The sequence below is a fragment of the Phymastichus coffea genome, unplaced genomic scaffold (genome assembly GCF_024137745.1).
Source record: "Phymastichus coffea isolate CEN01 unplaced genomic scaffold, Cenicafe_Pcof_1.1 PCOF00029, whole genome shotgun sequence".
Classification (NCBI taxonomy): Eukaryota; Metazoa; Arthropoda; class Insecta; order Hymenoptera; family Eulophidae; genus Phymastichus; species Phymastichus coffea.
This window is the reverse complement of record NW_026706840.1, coordinates 1,948,314-1,969,740: the sequence shown is the minus strand read 5'-3', so window position 1 is coordinate 1,969,740 and position 21,427 is coordinate 1,948,314. Positions and strand designations below refer to the sequence as shown.

The following is a 21,427-nucleotide window of genomic DNA, read 5'->3' as shown; positions in this document are numbered from 1 at the left end:
GTACAGTCACAAAAATTAGAGTATACTTACCCGAAGCATATTGGTGTGCTGAATCCGAATGTAACCACAGAATTGCTCCATCAAGTCTAGTTTTCGAGATATTTTAACCTAAAAAGTGTAAAAAAAGCGGTTTTTGTCTATTTTTGAGGTTATGCACCGTGAAAAAATTTTTCAGCCAAAAACCGTTCAAACTATTTTAAAGTATAGGTCTCCCACCTTTCAAATCGCGTTGAGTTTGTTTAGATATTTTTTTGTTGCTGATATATTGCATTATAAAGTTTCATAGTTTTCAAAAAGCCTAAAAACCATATGCTTATATAGTACGAGGTGTGATCAAAAAGTAAGGTGAATTTTGAAATTTAGCGGGCTACGTCCGTTCGATCTTCGACTTTTTTATTTGGTTATGTCGGTACACTCGTCTAGAACATACGTTCCAAATTTCAGCTTTGTAGTATGTTTGGTTTGTTTGTGAGAGGCATCAAGGTTAGAAGTGTTTTGCGTGCTCCACGATTTGCTGCTGTCTAAAAACATGGATCAAAGAGTTTGCATTAAATTTTGTGTGAAAAATGGAATCAAATGTTCCAAAACACCTGAAATGCTAAAAGTGGCATACGGTGAGTCTACTTTAAGCCAAAAAAATGTTTACAAGTGGTATAAACTCTTCCAAGAAGGCTGAGAAGACACCGACGACGAACCTCGTTCTGGACGCCCCAGCACATCAACAACTGATGAGAATGTTGAAGAAGTGAAGAAAATAGTGTTGGGAAATCGTCGAATTACCATTAGAGAAATTGCTGATGATATTGGCATCTCATTTGGTTCGTGCCAATCAATTTTGACGAGTGTTTTAGACATGAGACGTGTGTCAGTGAAGTTTGTTCCAAAATTGCTCAATTTCGACCAAAAGAAACGTCGCATGAGCATCGCCCAAGAGCTACTGAATGACGTCAACGATGATCCAGATTTACTCAACAGGGTTATAACAGGTGACGAAACATGGGTATACGGTTATGACGTCGAGACTAAGACTCAATCGTCCCAGTGGAGGCATTCTGGATCACCAAGACCAAAAAAAGCACGCCAAGTTCGATCAAATGTAAAGGTTTTGATTACAGTTTTCTTTGACTGCAGGGGCGTGGTGCATCATGAGTTCTTGCCACAGGGTAGAACAGTAAATAAGGAATATTACCTGCAAGTTATGCGCAATTTGCGCGAAGCAATCCGCCAGAAACGTCCGAATTTGTGGAAAAATAAAAATTGGCTTTTGCACCATGATAACGCCCCTGCTCACACATCGTTGCTTGTGCGCGAATTTTTGGCTAAAATCAACACAGTAACGATGCCACAGGCACCGTATTCCCCAGATCTGGCCCCCTGTGACTTCTTCTTGTTCCCAAAACTGAAGAGGCCCATGAAAGGACGGCGTTTTGCCACGATTGAGGAGATAAAGACGGCATCGAAGGATGAACTAAACAAGATCACAAAAAATTATGTTTTGAAATGCTTGAGGTTTGGAAAAGGCGTTGGCATAAGTGCATTATATTCGAGGGGGATTACTTTGAAGGAGATAAAATAAAAATTGATGAATAAATAAATATTTTTTGAGAAAAATAAAAATTCACCTTACTTTTTGATCACACCTCGTATAACAAAGAATTCAGGAAACCCAAACTTTTTAAACTTGAATACAATAACCTCAAACCTGACAATCCAAACTTAGCAACCCTAAATCCAAAAACCCCAAACTCTACAGGCTAAATTCTATACACCCCAAATTCAACCTACCCCTACTAATCCCACACCTTTTAATCCACAAACAGTCAAATTTACCTAAATCTAGGGGTAGCATATAAAATAACTTTTGTTATAGAATAATTACATCCCACAATACAATTAAGCTTACACATCAACTAACTCACCCTCTACCAAACCAGAAACCACCCTTAAGCAAGCATATCCACCTCTGGAAACTTGGAAATAAATTACTAATTTTTTTCCAATTTTTTCATATTGAAATGGAATCAAATTTGAAAAGGGAACTGACTTATTAAATCAACACATCCTTAACCGAACTAACCCCAAAAACTACCCTTACGTAACCACAACAAGCAAACTCACTTATCCCCCAATCTCTCAAATCCCAAGCCCACAAACCCTATGCCTTCAAAATCCAAGCTCTTAAATCCTTAGCCCACAAATCCCAAGCCCATAAGCCCCAAGTCCACAAACCCTAAGCCCATACACCCCAAACCTACAGATCCCAAGCCCTTCAACCCCAAGCCGACAAATCTCAAGCTCATAACCCCTAATGTTTTAAACTCTAAACCCACAAACCCCTACCTCTCAAACCTTAAATCCATTAACCCAAAGCTCTCAAACCCCAAGCCCTGGTAAATGAAAGTATTTACTGTTGAACATCGTTTTGCAGTGTTTGATGTAGAGTAAATTTTGTTATGCTTAAATTTATATCCTGATGATACATATTTCATTAAATGTGACATACTTTCTATAAAAAGTTGTTTCATATTTTTTTATACCTTGTCCATATTGATTTATCAGCTATAATTTTCAAAAAATATTTAAAATATATCTTCTTTTTAGATATTACAAATTTTCTGCTTAGGAAATTTATTTGTATTTTACAATATGACATATCATGTCAAACATCATATATCACAGAACATCACATCATTTTGGATTACTTTTTCTATTATAAATTAGCTTACTTTTAGTTTTTTTACTGGTATTTATTCATAAGCCTGTAAACATCTATGTCATATTAACAATACAAAAATGTCAGCATGTCGATCTTGTTTAGATTCTCCAGATATCTTTTGCTTCATCTGTGGAAATTACATGTTTGGGAAACAAAAAAGGAAAATTACAGACAGTGTAAAAGAAAGATATTGCAAATATTTTGGGCTTGGAATAAAGAATTAAGATAAATATTGGACTCCACGTTTTTTTTATTTATCATGTATATCAACACTCTCATTATGGGTAAAAAATTTTAAGCCAATGCCGTTTGCAGTACTTATGATGTGGCGAGAACCAACAAGTTATTATGACTGTTATTTTTGTAAAATGAAGATTCTTGGCTATAATAATAAGAATAGAACAACTATAACAAACCCTAATGTTACATCTGTTACAAAACCAATCCCACATGTTCCTAATTTTCCTATTCCTGTTCCACCAAAAGAAAGTGAAGAAAATAAAGAAGAAGAAAATGTAGAAGACATTGAGGTAGTTGAAGAGGAAAAGGATGATGAAATGAAGTCTCTAGAAAAGGAAGCTAATCAAAAACCAATACTTTTAACTCAACCAATGCTTAATGATATGGTACAAGACAAGGAATAATCAGAATTTTTAGATTTTCGTTTAAAAGAAAATAATTTGCTTGATTCCGAGACAACTTTTTCTTGGTATAAACATCGCCACTTAGAATTTCTTGAACTTTTCACTAGAGAAAACTCATTAATATACTGCAATGACGTGCAAGGTTTATTAAATAAATTAGATAAGGAAACATATGATCCAAGCAAGTGGAGACTTTTTATTGAATACTCAAAAAGAAGTTTAAAGGTAGTACTTCTTCACAAGGGAAATAAATTACCATCAATACCTGTGGGTTATTCAGTGCACTTAAAGGAAACATACGAAAATATTGCTCAGCTACTAGATGCTATTAAGTACAATGAACATAAATGGAAAATTTGTGGCGATTTAAAAAAAATCACAAAGATTTTAGGTCAGCAATCTAGGTTTACAAAATATCCCTGTTTTATTTGTAAGTGGGACAGCCGTGCACGAGATAAACATTACAAAGTAAAAGATTGGTCAAGAAGAAAAAATCTTAAGCCAAATTCTATGAACATCCTCTTCATATCAAGTTGGGGCTAATGAAACAATTTATAAAGGCTCTTGATAAAGAAGGAGAATGTTTTAAATATGTGTGTAATATTTTTCCTGCTCTAAGTGATGCTAAGCTAAAAGATGATATTTTTGTTGGTTCTGACATAAGCAAACTAATGAAAGATTGAAATTTTTATGCAACTATGCTACCAAATGAAAAAGAAGCTTGCACATCTTTTAAAAAAGTCTGCACTGGTTTTTTGGGGAACAATAAAGATAAAAATTATAAAATTTTAGTACAGAATATGTTAACTGCTTATGAAAAACTTAACTGTAATATGAGTTTGAAAGTACACTTTTTACATAGCCATCAAGACTTTTTTCCAGAAAACTTAGGAGTAGTAAGTGATGAACAAGGCGAGAGAGCTCATCAAGATACGAAAGAAATAGAGAAACGATATTAAGGAAGTTGTAATGAACGATTGCTAGCAGACTACTATTGGGGTTTGATACGTGACTGTGTTAATGTCTGGTATAGAAGAAAAAGTAACAAAAGAAGTGGCTTAAAATCGTTTAAGTCTGAATAAATTGTAGCTTTTCATATGAATAAAGTAAATAAAATCATATAAATCTAAATAAATAAAATAAAATCTTTGAAATTCAAATAAATAAAAGCTCTCATTTTGAACAACATAAATAACATCGTCCGACACATAATAAATTAATTAAATACTTCTGAATCTGAATAAATAAACCTAAAACCAAAAAAATATTTTTAATTAAAATATAAAAAAATTATATAAAACCACAAAAAAATATAAAAAAAAAGAGAAAAACAAAGGAGTGTAAATGTTATCGCCGCCAAGAGGTGCACTCCGGGCAACGTTTTTACGGCAAAATGGTTACATATTTTTGTTCATTTAAAACTAGCTTATTCTAGGATTAGGGTTTTTATGGCATGGGGTTCGAGGACTTAGTTATTGTGGGTTTTGGGGTTGAGGGCATTGAATTTGAAGGCTCGGGGTTTGTGGGTTAAGGATTTAAGAGTTTGGATTTTGAAGGCATAGGGTTTGTGGGCTTGGGATTTGAGAAAATTATAGCTGTGAAATCAATACGGACAAGGTATAAAAAAATATGAAACAACTTTTTATAGAAAGTATGTCACATTTAATGAAATATGTATCATCAGGATATAAATTTAAGTATAACAAAATTTACTCTACATCAATCACTGCAAAACGATGTTCAACAGTAAATACTTTTATTTACCAGGGCTTGGGGTTAGTGGATTTAAAGTTTGAGAGGTAGGGGTTTGTGGGTTTAGAGTTTAAGAAATTAGGGGTTGTGAGCTTCAGATTTGTGGGCTTGTAGTTGAAGGGCATGGGATCTGTAGGTTTGGGGTGTATGGGCTTAGGGTTTGTGGACTTGGGGTTTATAGGTTTGGGATTTGTGGACTAAGGATTTAAGAGCTTGGATTTTGAAGGCATAGGGTTTGTGGGCTTGAGATTTGAGAGATTGGGGGATAAGTGAGTTTGCTTGTTGTGGTTACGTAAGGGTAGTTTTTTGGGGTTAGTTCGGTTAAGGATGTGTTGATTTAATAAGTCAGTTCCCTTTTCATATTTGATTCCATTTCAATATGAAGAACTTGGAAAAAAATTAGCAATTTATGTTTAATTAAAGCTTATATGCTTATTTAAAGTTTCCAAAGGTGGATATGATTGCTGACGGGTGCTTTCTGGTTAGATGGAGGGTGAGTTAGTTGATGTGTAAGCTTAATTGTGTTGTGGGATGTAATTATTCTATAACAAAAGTTATTTTATATGTTACCCCTAGATTTAGGTAAATTTGACTGCTTGTGGATTAAAAGGGGTGGGATTAGTAGGGGCGGGTCGAATTTGGGGAGTGTAGGAATTTGTCTGTCGGGTTTGGGATTTTGGGATATAGGGTTGCTACGTTTGAATTGTCAAGTTTGAGGTTATTGAATTCAAGTTTAATTAGTTTGGGATTCCTGAATTCTTTGTTATACTATATAAGCATATGATTTGTTAGTCCAATCAACAGAGAAATTTTCAGACAAAAATTTCGGGATGGGTTTTCTCGACGAAAATCGCTTCAGTACAATGTAAATAGGAACTCTTGATAAAATGCAACTTCTAATTTATTGTCAGATTTTTTTTATGAGCGCTCAAAGTTGGCGAAATATGGTTTTTTCAATCTGCAAGCCACGGTATGCATTTTAGCTGAAAAAGTTTCGTATAAAAGTTGTAGGCAATAGCAAAAGCTACAATTTGAGCTGTCGTGCAATTTTTTTCGTTTGTTAGTTATTGAAAAAAGCCCCAAAAACCCTTAAAAATGGCCATTTTTACTATATCGAATATTTATTGCAAAAAGAATTTTTTTTAATGTTTATGACTCTTAAAAGAAAGCTCTTGTGATTCTAAAAAAAATGAATCGTCGCACGACTATTTATTTTTATTAGTTACTGATATATTCTAATTAGTTAATTAAGAGACGTCCAAAGTACGGGGCTGTAAAATTTTTTTGGCCTAAGATATCGAGTTGTAAAAGAACTCAATCTCTTTGTCAAAACGTCAATTTTAATAAATGATTCGGAACGAATCAAAAAATTAATTTGCAACCCCTAAATTTTGACTTTAAAAAAGTGCGTCTTTTTTCTTTTATAAACAATTAGAATTGCGGCTTCCCTATGCATTATAGAGATTTCGTTTTTAGAAATTCACATATCTGAGATCAAGGTGCATATTTTGAAAATAAAAAATTGTTTTTCGACCAATAGGAGCCGAGATAATTTTTTGTTTTGTTTAAATCGCTATTGTTGTAATAATGAAAATTAACAAATCGGTCCAAGGGCATTCGATCGTTATTAAGTTATATTTTCTCATTACGATACAAGGTTTTACATATTTTGGCTTTTTAACAATTAAAATGACGTTTCATTTCCAGCACGAGAAAAGCCAAAGGCCGGAGGCGGTGGTGGGGGGCCTCCCTCGCGCGCTTGGAAATACTGAAAGTCCGCGTTCAAATCGACGCGCTTCGCAAAAATCAGGCTTATCTCGCGAACTATTGCATCAAATTCAATCATTTTTTTTTAATTTGGGGTAGCTTCAAAATTTATTGAGTTTGGTGTAGTTATAATTACTATATTTAGTGCTAATCGTTTATTATTAACTTAATTGAATTCATACATATCAGTGTATGTATAAATTCCAATTAATTATTACTTGCTATCCGTAAATATGGATAAGAATAAATAATAATCAATATATTTTCAATCATTAATAACAATATTTTAATTTATATGCATACGTATGCTATAGTTTACATGATTTCTTATTTTCTAATCGTGCCTAGTTCTTTTCGGCGCAGACTCATTTATTTCGTTTTCATTGCATTCTTCATTCAACATTACTTCTACAAGACTACTTAAATTATACTCTTCGTTATCAATATGATCATATTCATGTATTTCTTTTACGTTCGTACAATTATCCCCGTAGCAAATTCCACACAAGCGAGAACATTTGAGGCCATGTTTGCGGCAGCTGCACGCAGCTTTACAGCCTTTTTGGCATCTACAAGATATTTTTTTGATACTTCGGGAGGTATCATTGGCTCTGAAGAATGAGTGGGTTCCAAAGTATTTTTGACTTTATGTCACCCATACTTCAAAGGATTCAAATCATTACCAAGCCACGATTGTATTTGCAAATAAGCCCGTTTGCAATGTTCGGCAGCTGCTGCTTCAGTTGGCGGCAAACTTTCTAGTATCATTGCAGATTTGCTGGTTTTTCTATCGAAATGTACAAAACGTAACTCACTTAATGTTAATTCGTGCCCTTGCTTTGTTTCTACAATTTTATCGGCATTACTGGAATACATGCCTTTAATAATATTTATACCACTATTTTTCAGTGTTATATCATCAGCAGATGAATTATAAAAAATTGACGCTAAATGTATTAAAGAATTGTGATCGATTTTTTGTGAAATACAATTTTTTCCAAGATTAAAAAATACAGATGTAGTATCACAGCCCGTAAAAATATATAAGAAGGAAATAATTTTTTTCAATTGCGGAAATTTGAAATTATTGCTATGATAAAATTTATGTGATTTTTTCCTTTGTCTATAAATGCCCACCGTTATGGGCTGGCTTGTATACCTGGGTCCCCGAAAGTAAACTATAGCCTTGCGCCTTGCAATTTCAGTTAAGTACAAACTTAGAAATTACGGAAAATAAAAATTATATATATATATATTCCAAAAAGGCTGTAAAGCTTTGTGCAGCCAACATGGCCTCAAATGTTCTCGCTTGTGTGTATTTTGCTGAACGAACGTAAAAGATATTGACAACGAAGAGTATAATTTAAGTAGTCTTGTAGAAGTAATGTTGAATGAAGAATGCAATGAAAACGAAATAAATGAGTCTGCGCCGAAAAGAACTAGGCACGATTAGAAAATAAGAAATCATGTAAACTATAGCCTACGTATGCATATAAATTAAAATATTGTTATTAATGATTGAAAATATATTGATTATTATTTATCCTTATCCATATTTACGGATAGCAAGTAATAATTAATTGGAATTTATACATACACTGATATGTATGAATTCAATTAAGTTAATAATAAACGATTGGCACTAAATATAGTAATTAAAACTACACCAAACTCAATAAATTTTGAAGCTACCCCAAATTAAAAAAAAAATGATTGAATTTGATGCAATAGTTCGCGAGATAAGCCTGATTTTTGCGAAGCGCGTCGATTTGAACGCGGACTTTCAGTATTTCCAAGCGCGCAAGGGAGGCCCCCCACCACCGCCTCCGGCCTTTGGCTTTTCTCGTGCTGGAAATGAAACGTCATTTTAATTGTTAAAAAGCCAAAATATGTAAAGCCTTGCATCGTAATGAGAAAATATAACTTAATAACGATCGAATGCCCTTGGACCGATTTGTTAATTTTCATTATTACAACAATAGCGATTTAAACAAAACAAAAAATTATCTCGGCTCCTATTGGTCGAAAAACAATTTTTTATTTTCAAAATATGCACCTTGATCTCAGATATGTGAATTTCTAAAAACGAAATCTCTATAATGCATAGGGAAGCCGCAATTCTAATTGTTTATAAAAGAAAAAAGACGCACTTTTTTAAAGTCAAAATTTAGGGGTTGCAAATTAATTTTTTGATTCGTTCCGAATCATTTACTAAAATTGACGTTTTGACAAAGAGATTGAGTTCTTTTACAACTCGATATCTTAGGCCAAAAAAATTTTACAGCCCCGTACTTTGGACGTCTCTTAATTAACTAATTAGAATATATCAGTAACTAATAAAAATAAATAGTCGTGCGACGATTCATTTTTTTTAGAATCACAAGAGCTTTCTTTTAAGAGTCATAAACATTAAAAAAAATTCTTTTTGCAATAAATATTCGATATAGTAAAAATGGCCATTTTTAAGGGTTTTTGGGGCTTTTTTCAATAACTAACCAACGAAAAAAATTGCACGACAGCTCAAATTGTAGCTTTTGCTATTGCCTACAACTTTTATACGAAACTTTTTCAGCTAAAATGCATACCGTGGCTTGCAGATTGAAAAAACCATATTTCGCCAACTTTGAGCGCTCATAAAAAAAATCTGACAATAAATTAGAAGTTGCATTTTATCAAGAGTTCCTATTTACATTGTACTGAAGCGATTTTCGTCGAGAAAACCCATCCCGGAATTTTTGTCTGAAACAGGCCTTTTATGTCTCTGTTGATTGGACTAATTCAGTTTACTACTCACATGCGGAGCAACACGCGTGTTATACTTTTTTAAATTAGATTTACAAGAGTTGAAAAATTGCTTATAGTAGGTAATAAAATAGTAAAGTTAGGAGTGGAACTATTATTTGAGGCATTATGTGAAATCAGATTGTCAAATTTTAGTTTACGATTACGTTGTGAAAAACTTTAAATAACTGCCTTGTTAATCGTTATGTAATTCTGAAGCTATTTTCTTCGTATCGATTTTAATGCAGAATTTGATAGTAAAATTGTAATAAATAAAATTACGAATTAAATAAAAGTACTTTTAAAAATTTTATTTAGAATTTGAGCATCTATCAACTAAGAACTAAAATATCCTGAATGTTTGTTTTTTAAGTAATAATAAATTTTATTTAAAAGAAAAGGAAAAAAAATATTTTCAAATTCTTTCATTCTTTTTTCAAACTATTCACTTCGATCAGTTGGAATAATTAAGATGACATGAGACATTTCGAAACATTTGTTTGATTCATTCTTTGTTATTTGAAAAAGAGATTAAAAAGTAGTAGCCTTAAATGATTATCTAATGACACAGCATAGTGCTAACATTTTATCTTTAACTGGTTTCCGGAGGAAACCACAGTTCCTTTTTAAACATCTGTATAGCTTTATTACAACAGAAACTTATACTATTCAATAATGAAATTCACATTTAGTTTATTATGTATTTATCTTAAAGTACTAATAATTTTTGCAGAACTTCAAAGAAATTATGAAAATGTTTGTGCTGCTCAACAAACGTGCTCACAATGCTTACAAACTCCACATTGCGTTTGGTGTTCTGAATTGGTTAGTATTATAATATGATTACAATAATATCACAAAATTGCAAAATACTAAGTTATGTCATGGCTTTCAAAATTTTTAACTCACAAATAGACAAAACAGATTTTGACGTAAGCATGGAGTAAATATTTTGAAAACTAATTATTCACAGTTTTATAGAACCTTTAAATAGTATTTTTTTAATCAACATTACTCTCTAAAATAAGTAGGTAATAAATTTATGTAATACATCTTATGGAAAGATTTTAATAAAATACTTTTATTTGGAAAAACTTTATTCAAATATAAAGCAGTGTTCATTTTTGAATAATTGGCCGTTTTAGTTAATATTTTTTATAAGAATTTCATTCCAGTTTATCGTAAAATTCATCAACAGTGCCTTTTATTCATCTTTACAAGCATTATTTCCATATAGGGATCTTCAATTTTCCAAAGTATTTAGTTATAAAACTATAAGATATGAACAAGGGCATTTTCATTTATGACAAAAAATACATTTTATTAGAATTTTCATCAAAATAAAAAATTTATATTTCGAGAAAAACTGTGATATTAAATTAGACTATATTGCTTAAGAAAGTAGAATATAACAAATGACAGAATACTTTACTGTACTATAACAATTTTGCAATTACTAAGAGGGTATGGTCAATTTACTGTATTTCAACAAGTATACAAAATACTTTGCCAAAATTCATCAAAATAATACAACTAATCATATGTATATAAGAATATAAATATAATATAGTATAACATAATATAATATAATATAATATAATATAGTAGCTTTATAATAATATGTTATAATAAATTAACTTTTGTTCTAAGCGTACCAATAAGAATAATGAAACATTAATGCGATGCGCTACAAGGAACAATTTTTTAAAAGAAAAAAACAATTGGTGTTCTGAGAAACATGTTGTTGCCTATAAGTCATTTACTGAGATTATTGAGGACAAGCCTCTTCATTCAAAGAAAGGCAAAGCTACTATACAAATTCAACCTCAAAGAATGCGCGTTGTTCTTCGACAAGGTAATAAAATAATAATTTCCGTATGAATTTTATCAACGAATAATGAAGCATCTTCATTTTTTGATTCTATATATGTCAGCGAATAATCGGAATTGTGAACATTTTTCAGGAGAAGAGCAAAAAGTGATTTTTAAATATAGCAAAGCAGAAGATTATCCAGTTGACTTGTACTATTTAATGGATCTTTCAGCGTCAATGGAACCTTATAAAGAACAACTTTCAAAGCTTGGAAGTAAATTAGCAGATGCGATGAGACATTTGACGTCAAATTTCCGCCTTGGTTTCGGTAGTTTCGTAGATAAAGTAACGTTACCAATGACGAGCACTCATCCAGACATGTGGGTAAAATAAGACATTTGCCAATTCGCAATTTGTATTTACAAAACTATGATTTGAGTATTAATTGATTAGGTTGAAATCACCCTGCAACTTGACCAATGATCAAAGTTGTGCTCCGCCTTATGGCTACAAACATCAAATGCCATTGACTGAAGATTGGACGCTTTTTATGGTAGGAGTGTGCCAATACTCGTTATTATACATGTTAATGGAAATACAGTTCGATATTTTTCTTTAGTCACGTGTCAGAGAAGCCCCTGTTTCTGGTAATTTAGATGGCCCGGAAGGCGGCTTCGATGCTATAATGCAAGCTATAGTATGCACTGATAAAATTGGTTGGCGAAAAAAAGCTCGTCATCTTTTGGTTTTTTCAACCGATGCCACTGTTCATATTGCCGGCGACGGACGGGTATGTCACGTTAATTAGTTTGAATAATTTCAACTACAAACAAGAACAATTTCAAAATATAATAATATACGAACGTATGAGAAATCTTTTTAATTTTAATGTATTTTTCCAACCCTCAGCTCAAATGGCACAAATGTCATTAGTTGCGCATAACGAGATATTTGTGGTAGTAGGATCGTAAAGAAATCAGTAAAGCGGTTCTCATTATATTTCCAAGTCACTGACTTTTTCTGTTACCTTTTCCTATATTTTATTTTACAATATAGATTACAAGCACGGATATTTTCGTATTAATCTAAAACTTTACAGCACTATTTTATATTATCAAAGTCGCAGAGATTTGGAAATTAATTTATAGTAAATATAGATTATAAAAAAATACAGACTACATTTAAATATACGGTAAAATGGTGTATAATTTGATGTAATACAACGTATAATTAATGTTATATATTTCAATTACTTGAATGATGCAAAAGCTTGCAGGTATTATTGAGCCAAATGATGGATTGTGCCATTTGGATCAACATGGATATTATACTCATTCGCTATTACAGGATTATCCGTCAATTTCTCAGGTAAACTGCGATAGCGTACGCAAACAATTATAAAAAGTAATATTAATTTAATGCTAATTTTATCTAGAAAAACTATTTTTAGATCAATCGAAAAATTAAAAAACATAACATAAACATTATTTTTGTCGTGCCTGAACACATGAATGCAACATATCAACTATTGACTAAAAGCATTGGAGGTTCTTTCATAGGAATATTAGAAAATGATATCAACGACGTTGTATCTTTAGTTAGCAAGCAGTATGAAGTATGAATTTTTTTATTACAAAGTTCATACATGATATTAACAGTAGTTATAGCGATGGGAATCCTGGAACACTTACCATGTGAGTACTTAATTCTTTCCTTACCGACAGTCAATAAGAAATACCGGCCTGTTGTATCTGTGGGTTCATGCTACTGTATCGGCCAAGGCAGCCCCCTGTTAGTGAATCGATTGATTCTATGCCGGTCGTCATCGGTAATGTTGTCGATTTTCGTGTTCCTGTTTCTTTATAGGCGTCCCTAGCTGAATTTTCCATGCTCCCAATTATTTCGATAAATTAAAGTGGATACTAAAATGTAAGGTCTATTAAAAATATACAGGTTGATTCTGAAACATATGAAGAGTTTGGTACCATTCGATTCGTTTTGAAAAATGGAATAAGATGGCACAGTTAAAAATTTTTTTTGATAATTAGTCAATTAGATAATCGCGATTGAATGTCAGTCAATGAGCGGCTGGCTACGGCCGACGGGCCGCGCGACGGCGAGTCGCGACGAAGAAGGGAGGTCGACTCGCGCATTTTAATCAACAGGTGACAGAGGTGCTCAACTCTTGACCTATTACTGCTAGCAGCCGTTATGTTGACGTATTTTGATATTATGAATATCAATAATAATATGGATAAAATTATTAAAAAATACGTTGCAATGTAATAATGCATTACATTGTTTTGTATCGTAAAAAAACATGAATTTTATGAAATCAATAAAAACATGTGTACTACATGCGCTTTTACGAAAATATTGCACATTGTGCAATTACTTGCATGTTTAATAAACGCATATTAAACTATACGAATAGTTACAATAGGCATTACTTACATTGTAGCTACATACAATACAATACGTGAAATACATTTTTCAAACAAACAATCAATCAATCAATCAATCAATTGATTAATTAATGGTCTGCATTAGTTGCAATAGGGTAATGGATTTAACGCTGTTTATTTAATTATCTCAACTTAAGCATCGAATTTTCGATAGTTCAAGGATTTGAATATTTTGTAATATGCAAACTCTCAAACAGTCAAACATCAATAGTTCCAAACAAATGAATAGTAATGTTTTTTTTTTGCTATTCATTTGTTCATTACTATTGATAGACTTAGTTGCAAAATTTTCTTGACACGGTGTACTCCATCGTTGCAAAATGGCAAGAAGAAATGCTTATTCCAACGAGGAGTAAATCGATATGGTGTTGCGCTTGGGCTGGGCTGAGGGTAATGCGAATGCAGCTGCTCGACGGTACGCTGAGCTTTACCCTCTCAGAGCACAACACCCCAATCCTCGGACGATAGAAAATACCGTGAGGAGGTTGAGGGAAACGGGCAGTGTCGTGGTCAGGAATCTTGATGGAGGACGCCAACGCCAACGCGATCGCCTTCATGACCCTATCGTCGCAGCTTTCGCCGCCGATCCGACAGACAGCTTGCGATCTGTTTCGCGGCAAGTCTCGGCGGCGTTAGGTGTGGCGTGTTCGTACAGCACTGTACAACGGGTCATGAAGGATGATGGTCAACATGCGTATCATCTCCGGCGAGTGCAGTCACTAGGTAAGTGCATAATTTGTTATTTATAGCGGTTATGTATTCGCATGTAACGACAGGAGGTCGATCCTGTAGTAACTTTGATATGCTGACGGACACAGTATTTATTTTTATGTTTTGATCAATTATATCTCGGTTTGTATTAAAGACAATGGACCGTTTAATCATTTATTAGAACCTGGAGATCCGCAACAGAGATTGAGGTACTGTCATTGGCTTGTGGACGCGGTTGACGAAGATCCTAACATCTTGGATCGCATTTTATGGACGGATGAATCCACTTTCGGGCGAATCGGAATGTTCAACCAACACAATGAACATGTGTGGGCCCACGAGAATCCATTTGCGGTGCGAGAAGGTATATTTTAAGAATAATATTGTATTTGCTTGCACAACAATAATATTTAACAATATTTTTCAACATAATTTAGATCGTTCGCAGCATAGATATGCCGTAAATGTATGGGCTGGTGTGATTCGTGACCGAATTGTGGGTCCATTCCGTCTACCGCGAAACCTCAATGCTGGTGCGTACCTCGATTTTCTGCAACATGATCTGCCAGCTCTTCTAGATGACGTCCTCCCAGATCAAAATAACATCATCCTGATGCACGACGGAGCCCCAGCCTACTTTGCGCAGCCTGTCCGGGACCATCTCGACGAGGTAATTGATTACTGTTTGTTTTTTATTAATTTATAAAAAAAAGTATACTGATTTCTATATTTTTCCAGTCTTACCCTGAGTGGATAGGCCGTGGTGGTACCGTAGAATGGCCAGCACGTTCCCCAGATCATAATCCATTGGATTATTATGTTTAGGGAACGTGCAGAGGCCATCTACTCTAACGGTCCACCTGGCAACGCAGATGGATGCTGGCAGGCTGTTCAAGAGTGGGCAGAAAATGTGGCCCCCGATCAAACACATAAAGCGACGCTCCAAGTTTGACGAAGAGCTCGCCTATGTATACAAATGGATGGGGGCCACTTTGAACAATGCATGAAGGCAGGGAGGGATCATGGTGATGGAGTAGGCGACGAGGAGCTTGAGAGGGATCCAGAAGATGATAACGATCCAGACTGGGAGATGGACAAATAGAAAGAGGTAAGTCGTAGAAAAGTCATAAACAAAGTTGTTGGGTTATTGGGTTATTGGGTTCATAGAAAAGTCGTAGAAAAGTCGTAGAAAAGTCGTAAAAAAGTCGTAAAAAAAACGGAAAAAAAGTCGTAAAAAAGTCGTAGAAAAGTCGTAAAAAAGTCGTAGAAAAGTCGTAAAAAAGTCGTAGAAAAGTCGTAGAAAAGTCGTAAACAAAGTTGTTGGGTTATTGGGTTATTGGGTTCATAGAAAAGTCGTAGAAAAGTCGTAGAAAAGTCGTAGAAAAGTCGTAGAAAAGTCGTAGAAAAGTCGTAGAAAAGTCGTAGAAAAGTCGTAAAAAAGACGTAAAAAAGACGTAAAAAAGACGTAAAAAAGTCGTAGAAAAGTCGTAGAAAAGTCGTAGAAAAGTCGTAGAAAAGTCGTAAAAAAGTCGTAAAAAAAACGAAAAAAAGTCGTAAAAAAGTCGTAAAAAAGTCGTAGAAAAGTCGTAGAAAAGTCGTAGAAAAGTCGTAAAAAAGACGTAAACAAAGTTGTAAAAAAGACGTAAAAAAGACGTAAAAAAGACGTAAAAAAGACGTAAAAAAGTCGTAGAAAAGTCGTAGAAAAGTCGTAGAAAAGTCGTAGAAAAGTCGTAGAAAAGTCGTAAAAAAGACGTAAACAAAGTCGTAAAAAAGTCGTAGAAAAGTCGTAAAAAAGTCGTAAAAAAGTCGTAAAAAAGTCGTAAAAAAGTCGTAAAAAAGTCGTAAAAAAAGTCGTAAAAAAGTCGTAGAAAAGTCGTAGAAAAGTCGTAGAAAAGTCGTAAAAAAGTCGTAATAAAGTCGTAGAAAAGTCGTAAAAAAGACGTAGAAAAGTCGTAGAAAAGTCGTAGAAAAGTCGTAGAAAAGTCGTAGAAAAGTCGTAGAAAAGTCGTAGAAAAGTCGTAGAAAAGTCGTAGAAAAGTCGTAGAAAAGTCGTAGAAAAGTCGTAGAAAAGTCGTAGAAAAGTCGTAGAAAAGTCGTAGAAAAGTCGTAGAAAAGTCGTAGAAAAGTCGTAGAAAAGTCGTAGAAAAGTCGTAAAAAATACGGAAAAAAAGTCGTAATACAGTCGTAGAAAAGTCGTAAAAAAGTCGTAGAAAAGTCGTAGAAAAGTCGTAAAAAAGTCGTAAAAAAGTCGTAAAAAAGTCGTAAAAAAGTCGTAAAAAAGTCATAAACAAAGTCGTAAACAAAGTTGTTGGGTTATTGTGTTTATTGGGTTCGTAGAAAAGTCGTAAGCAAAGTTGTTGGGTTATTAGGTTAAAGAAAAAAGTAAAAAAAATATAATATTTTCTATTTATTTGCAGTGTTTGGCGGAATTGCGGTCCTGGCTGGAGATTTCGTTAAACTTTTTGTTATTATTGTTAATTTTTTTTTTTCATTATTTATTATTAATTTATCTTATTATTATGTTATTGTTATTATTGTTTAAGTTATTGTGTTAAAAAATGTTATTGTTCAGAAATTGTTTATTATTAATAAGTTTTACAAATAAAAATTAATATAAAAAATGTAAAATTATTTTTTAATTCGACGCGCGTTGTCGCATATCCGCGTCAGAGCTAGCCGATATCTATCCGTCGCCATTTTTTCCGCCCCCGTCGAAATCTTGTTAACCAATTCTGGAAAACAAAAACAAGAATAATTACTTTTCAATGATTATATTATTAGATATTATCTTACCGAGTACGCCTTCATAAATGGCTTGCGGAATGGCAACCGTACCGGCTTTCCCGGTAGGTGTCATGCGACAAAGCTCATCTTTGATCACCAGCATGTTGATGAGCTTCGTCACCAGTTTTTGTGGGTCCCCTTTGTATTTTTCGGTTATGTTGTCCAATTCAATTTGGACAACATAAACCGAAGAACCATCACAAAGCCGTACCTATAACAATAAGTATTGTTATTTTTATATTAGTTGTATGTATCGTGTGCGTATGAATGTATGTTCTTTTAAGCGTTATGTCCGAGTGTGCTTGGCAGTGTGTGTGTACCTGTGTGTGAGATTGCAAGAGTGCGTGAGCGCATGCGAACTAGCGTGGTTGTATGTGCGTGGGCTTGTGAGCTTGCAAATGTGCGTGAATGCAATGTGCATGTGAACGTGTATGCGCATGCATCGGTGTGTGGGTAGATGAGCTTGCAAGCGTGCGTAAGTACTGGCTGTATACAGCGGGTGTGCGTGTGTATGTTTATAAGCTTGCAAGCGTTAGTAGACATGACCCTGTACGTCTGTAAGAGCTGTGTATGTATGTTTTTTATTGTATGAGTATATGAATGTATGTATGTATGTATGTAAGTTGCCCTACCTTGCCATTTCGGGGTTCCAGTCCGGCAAACTCCTTTCTCAAAATCCTCTTCAAAATAGCCTCCTCGTCATTATCTCCCGAATCTAAAAAATAATCATATTTTTATTAATATAATAGATTAACAATTTTTTCATTTAAATTACCTTCACTGCGCTCATTTCCAAGAATCACCTTACCATCAGTCGAAACTTCCAATTTGTTTAAATATTCCCTGTCATCTAAATAAACATTAAAGGTTAATAATGTGTATATGATAATTGTACTAACTTACCATTTGCTGCCACCAAATCCACTGCAAGCCATTTACGCCCGTATTTTGCCTCGTGCAATACTCCTACACGACGCAAATTCTCGGACGCCACGACACTGCACTCTTTACTATTTTTCCACAAGACCAACGAAAACATTCTTGCATGCGCATGTAGTACACAACACTTATTTGTTTTGAAAATATTATTCAATAAACAATATGAAGTTATCGTTGCTGGCATTTAGTTATTCTTTTATGCCTCGTTCGAAATTTCATCAATGTTTTTATTCATTTTGTACAATTCATGTTTTTTACAATACAAAACAATGTAATGCATTATTACATTGCAACGTATTTTTTAACAATTTTATCCATATTATTATTGATATTCATAATATCAAAATACGTCAACATAACGGTTGCTAGCAGTAACAGGTCAAGAGTTGAGCACTTCTGTCACCTGTTGATTAAAATGCGCGAGTCGACCTCCCTTCTCCGTCGCGACTCGCCGTCGCGCGGCCCGTCGGCCGTAGCCAGCCGCTCATTGGCTGACATTCAATCGCGATTATCTAATTGACTAATTATCAAAAAAAAATTTTAACTGTGCCATCTTATTCCATTTTTCAAAACGAATCGAATGGTACCAAACTCTTCATATGTTTCAGAATCAACCTGTATAATTGATATTATTAATATAATGAAATCAAGAAACTGATATGATATATAAATAATGTTTTTTATTAATAAATGTATTTTAATATATTGCAACCGTAGTCGATTCAATTAATCGATCCGTTCGCGCTTCTGCTTCTCGTGCGTTAGTTCGAACAATTAAGGGAGAGAGAGGGGGCGCGCGATCATTTGACTAAGCAGTTACGCCTCAGCTGTTTGCGTGTCGATACCGCCGATTTTGTTTTGCACCGTGTTTCGTTGTAATTAAAGTTTTTGTAGGACAGTATTACGTGCGTGGATGCAACAAAGTTCTTGCAGCAAGCAGCGGCACAGAAGCAGCAGATTGCAGCAAATTAGAGGTAGTACGAGGCAGCGCAGCTGATAATTAGGAGGGCAGCGGCAGTTGATTCTTCGTCAACAACAATTACGGCTGATCACCGTAATTGCAACGCAGGGCAGGTGCACCTCCCTTTGACAAAATACATTCGGTATTTAGTAAAATCGTGACAGCGATTTTTTGTATTCGCGCCGAGCATTAGTTCGCGGTAAATTTCGAATCTACTCTCTCTCTCACTCTCACCGAATAATATTTCATTGTAAAATTCTGTTCGCGAGCATTAGTCTTTTGGCCCAACAAAGACTAGTTATTTTTATTAATTAAAGTCAGTCAAATTTATTCGCCGATTACGTCATTTAATTTTCCAAGTAGCTTAAGCAATTTGTAAAAGGCTTAGGTTTTAATCCGATTACATCTAGAGGATTAAGCGGATTAGGCGTAAAGTCGCCCACACCTAAGATTCATCGAGTGTCACAAGGCACGTGACTTAAGTTGAGTTCAACTCCGTTCGATAGAAGACAATTAAGCGAAATCATATGACGTAAAGGCGAATACACTGTAACGGGGAATCTCAGTCGTCCGTTTTGGATAGCTCTCGATTGCCCGTACGAATTATTTGATTAGGGATTCGGGAAGCTAGAACTGTTCCCACGGCTGAATAACGCGCCGAGCACACGCGTTAATCGTACACGGACTGTTGTACCCGGGATAGGAGTGACTGTATGGGTAAAAAAAACGGAGGCGGAGACTAGGTGGAATAATGGTCTTTAATGATAATTATAACAAAAAAAAGGGTAAGCAAACTTAAACGCGGAAACTAATCAAACAAAGGAACTTAAATTAAAATCAAATAATCGGCAAATCAAAATAAACAAACGGTAAAGAAATACAAAATAAGGAAATACAAAATAAAAGAAATTACAAAATAATTAAAATGAACAAATAATAAAAAATACAAATAAGGAAAATTACAAAAATAAAGAGAATTACAAATTAAAGAAAATTTCGAAAATAAGGAAAATTACAAAAATAAAGAAAACTTCGCTGTGTACGAACAACGACCGCCCGAACACAATAAGCGCGACCTCGCAATCGGCAGAGCTGCCGAACTGCGAGGTGTCCGTTCGGCGCCTCGGATAAGAGAGAGAGAGAAAGAGAAACACCGCACCAACCTTGCCCGGGTCGACTCAGATTTCCTGTCGCGTCCTTCTCCCTGCAGATCCCGCAAGTAGACACTCTGGAAAGAAAAACAAAGGCGACGGCTAGATGAAAAGTCCCCTTCAGCTCCTTAAATACCCTCTCGGCGGGGCTTTTGTTATTGTCGCCGATCTCGTTGTTCCGGTTGGCGTTGTTAATAGTGTTCTTGTTGTTGTTCCAGTCTTCGTTGTTAGTGGTGTTGTTGTTATGCTCCCGTTATCGTTACTGTGTTCACTACCGTTGTTATTGTTGTTATTACTATTGTTGTCGTTAGTGCGTTGACGTGTTGGTGAGTTGGTGAGCCCCCTTGGACGTGACTGTGTACGTGTATGTGTGTACGTGTGTCCGTGTGCGTGTATCCGTGTGCGCCAGCGTTTCGCCGCACGCTGCAGACCGGTAACGGAACTCACTTCCAAGATGGCCACACGCGCGCACACTCCCGCGTCACCTCGCCGGTCGCCACGTGTACCGGTGCCGGTTCAGCTGCCTCCACAAGTTATCTTCGAGAACACAATTTCCGCGCACCGGCCACGTGTTTCCAAAAAACCCCAAATCGTCGACGAGGGCGCGAGAACTCACAAGTTACAAGCAAACTCAGTAGAAAACGTGTGCGCGCGGTGGGCCGTGCGGCAGCTCAGCAGGTACTGCCCGTTTCTTCGTCAAGCCAGCGAGATGCGCGCGCAGGTCTGTCGACGCCTCGCCGGCTTGCGCTTATCTTCTGTCTCTCTCTCTCTCTCTCTCTCTCTCTCTCTCTCGCTGTGCTCTCTACGTCGGCTCTCGCTCTCCCCAATTCGCTGCCGTCGCCGTCGCACCTCGAGAATAGAACAAAAGAAAAAAACGGAGCGATTAGAGTGTGCTCAACTAGTGCACACTCCCAGCTCGTCAAAGTGCGCGGGGAAACAGTGA

At 35.0% G+C, this 21,427-nt stretch overlaps 1 protein-coding gene across 1 annotated transcript in view; it reads left to right on the top strand.

The window, feature by feature from the left end:
• The first annotated feature begins 5,598 nt into the window (after positions 1 to 5,598).
• LOC131663024 (integrin beta-PS-like) overlaps positions 5,599 to 21,427 on the top strand; it is a 45,366-nt gene continuing 29,537 nt past the window's right edge. Inside the window, exons 1-8 of the mRNA XM_058933078.1 lie at positions 5,599 to 5,605; positions 10,394 to 10,485; positions 11,323 to 11,515; positions 11,625 to 11,853; positions 11,927 to 12,026; positions 12,093 to 12,263; positions 12,743 to 12,841; positions 12,924 to 13,088. Coding sequence (XP_058789061.1) covers positions 5,599 to 5,605; positions 10,394 to 10,485; positions 11,323 to 11,515; positions 11,625 to 11,853; positions 11,927 to 12,026; positions 12,093 to 12,263; positions 12,743 to 12,841; positions 12,924 to 13,088 — 1,056 coding nt within the window. The remainder of the gene's footprint in view (positions 5,606 to 10,393; positions 10,486 to 11,322; positions 11,516 to 11,624; positions 11,854 to 11,926; positions 12,027 to 12,092; positions 12,264 to 12,742; positions 12,842 to 12,923; positions 13,089 to 21,427) is intronic.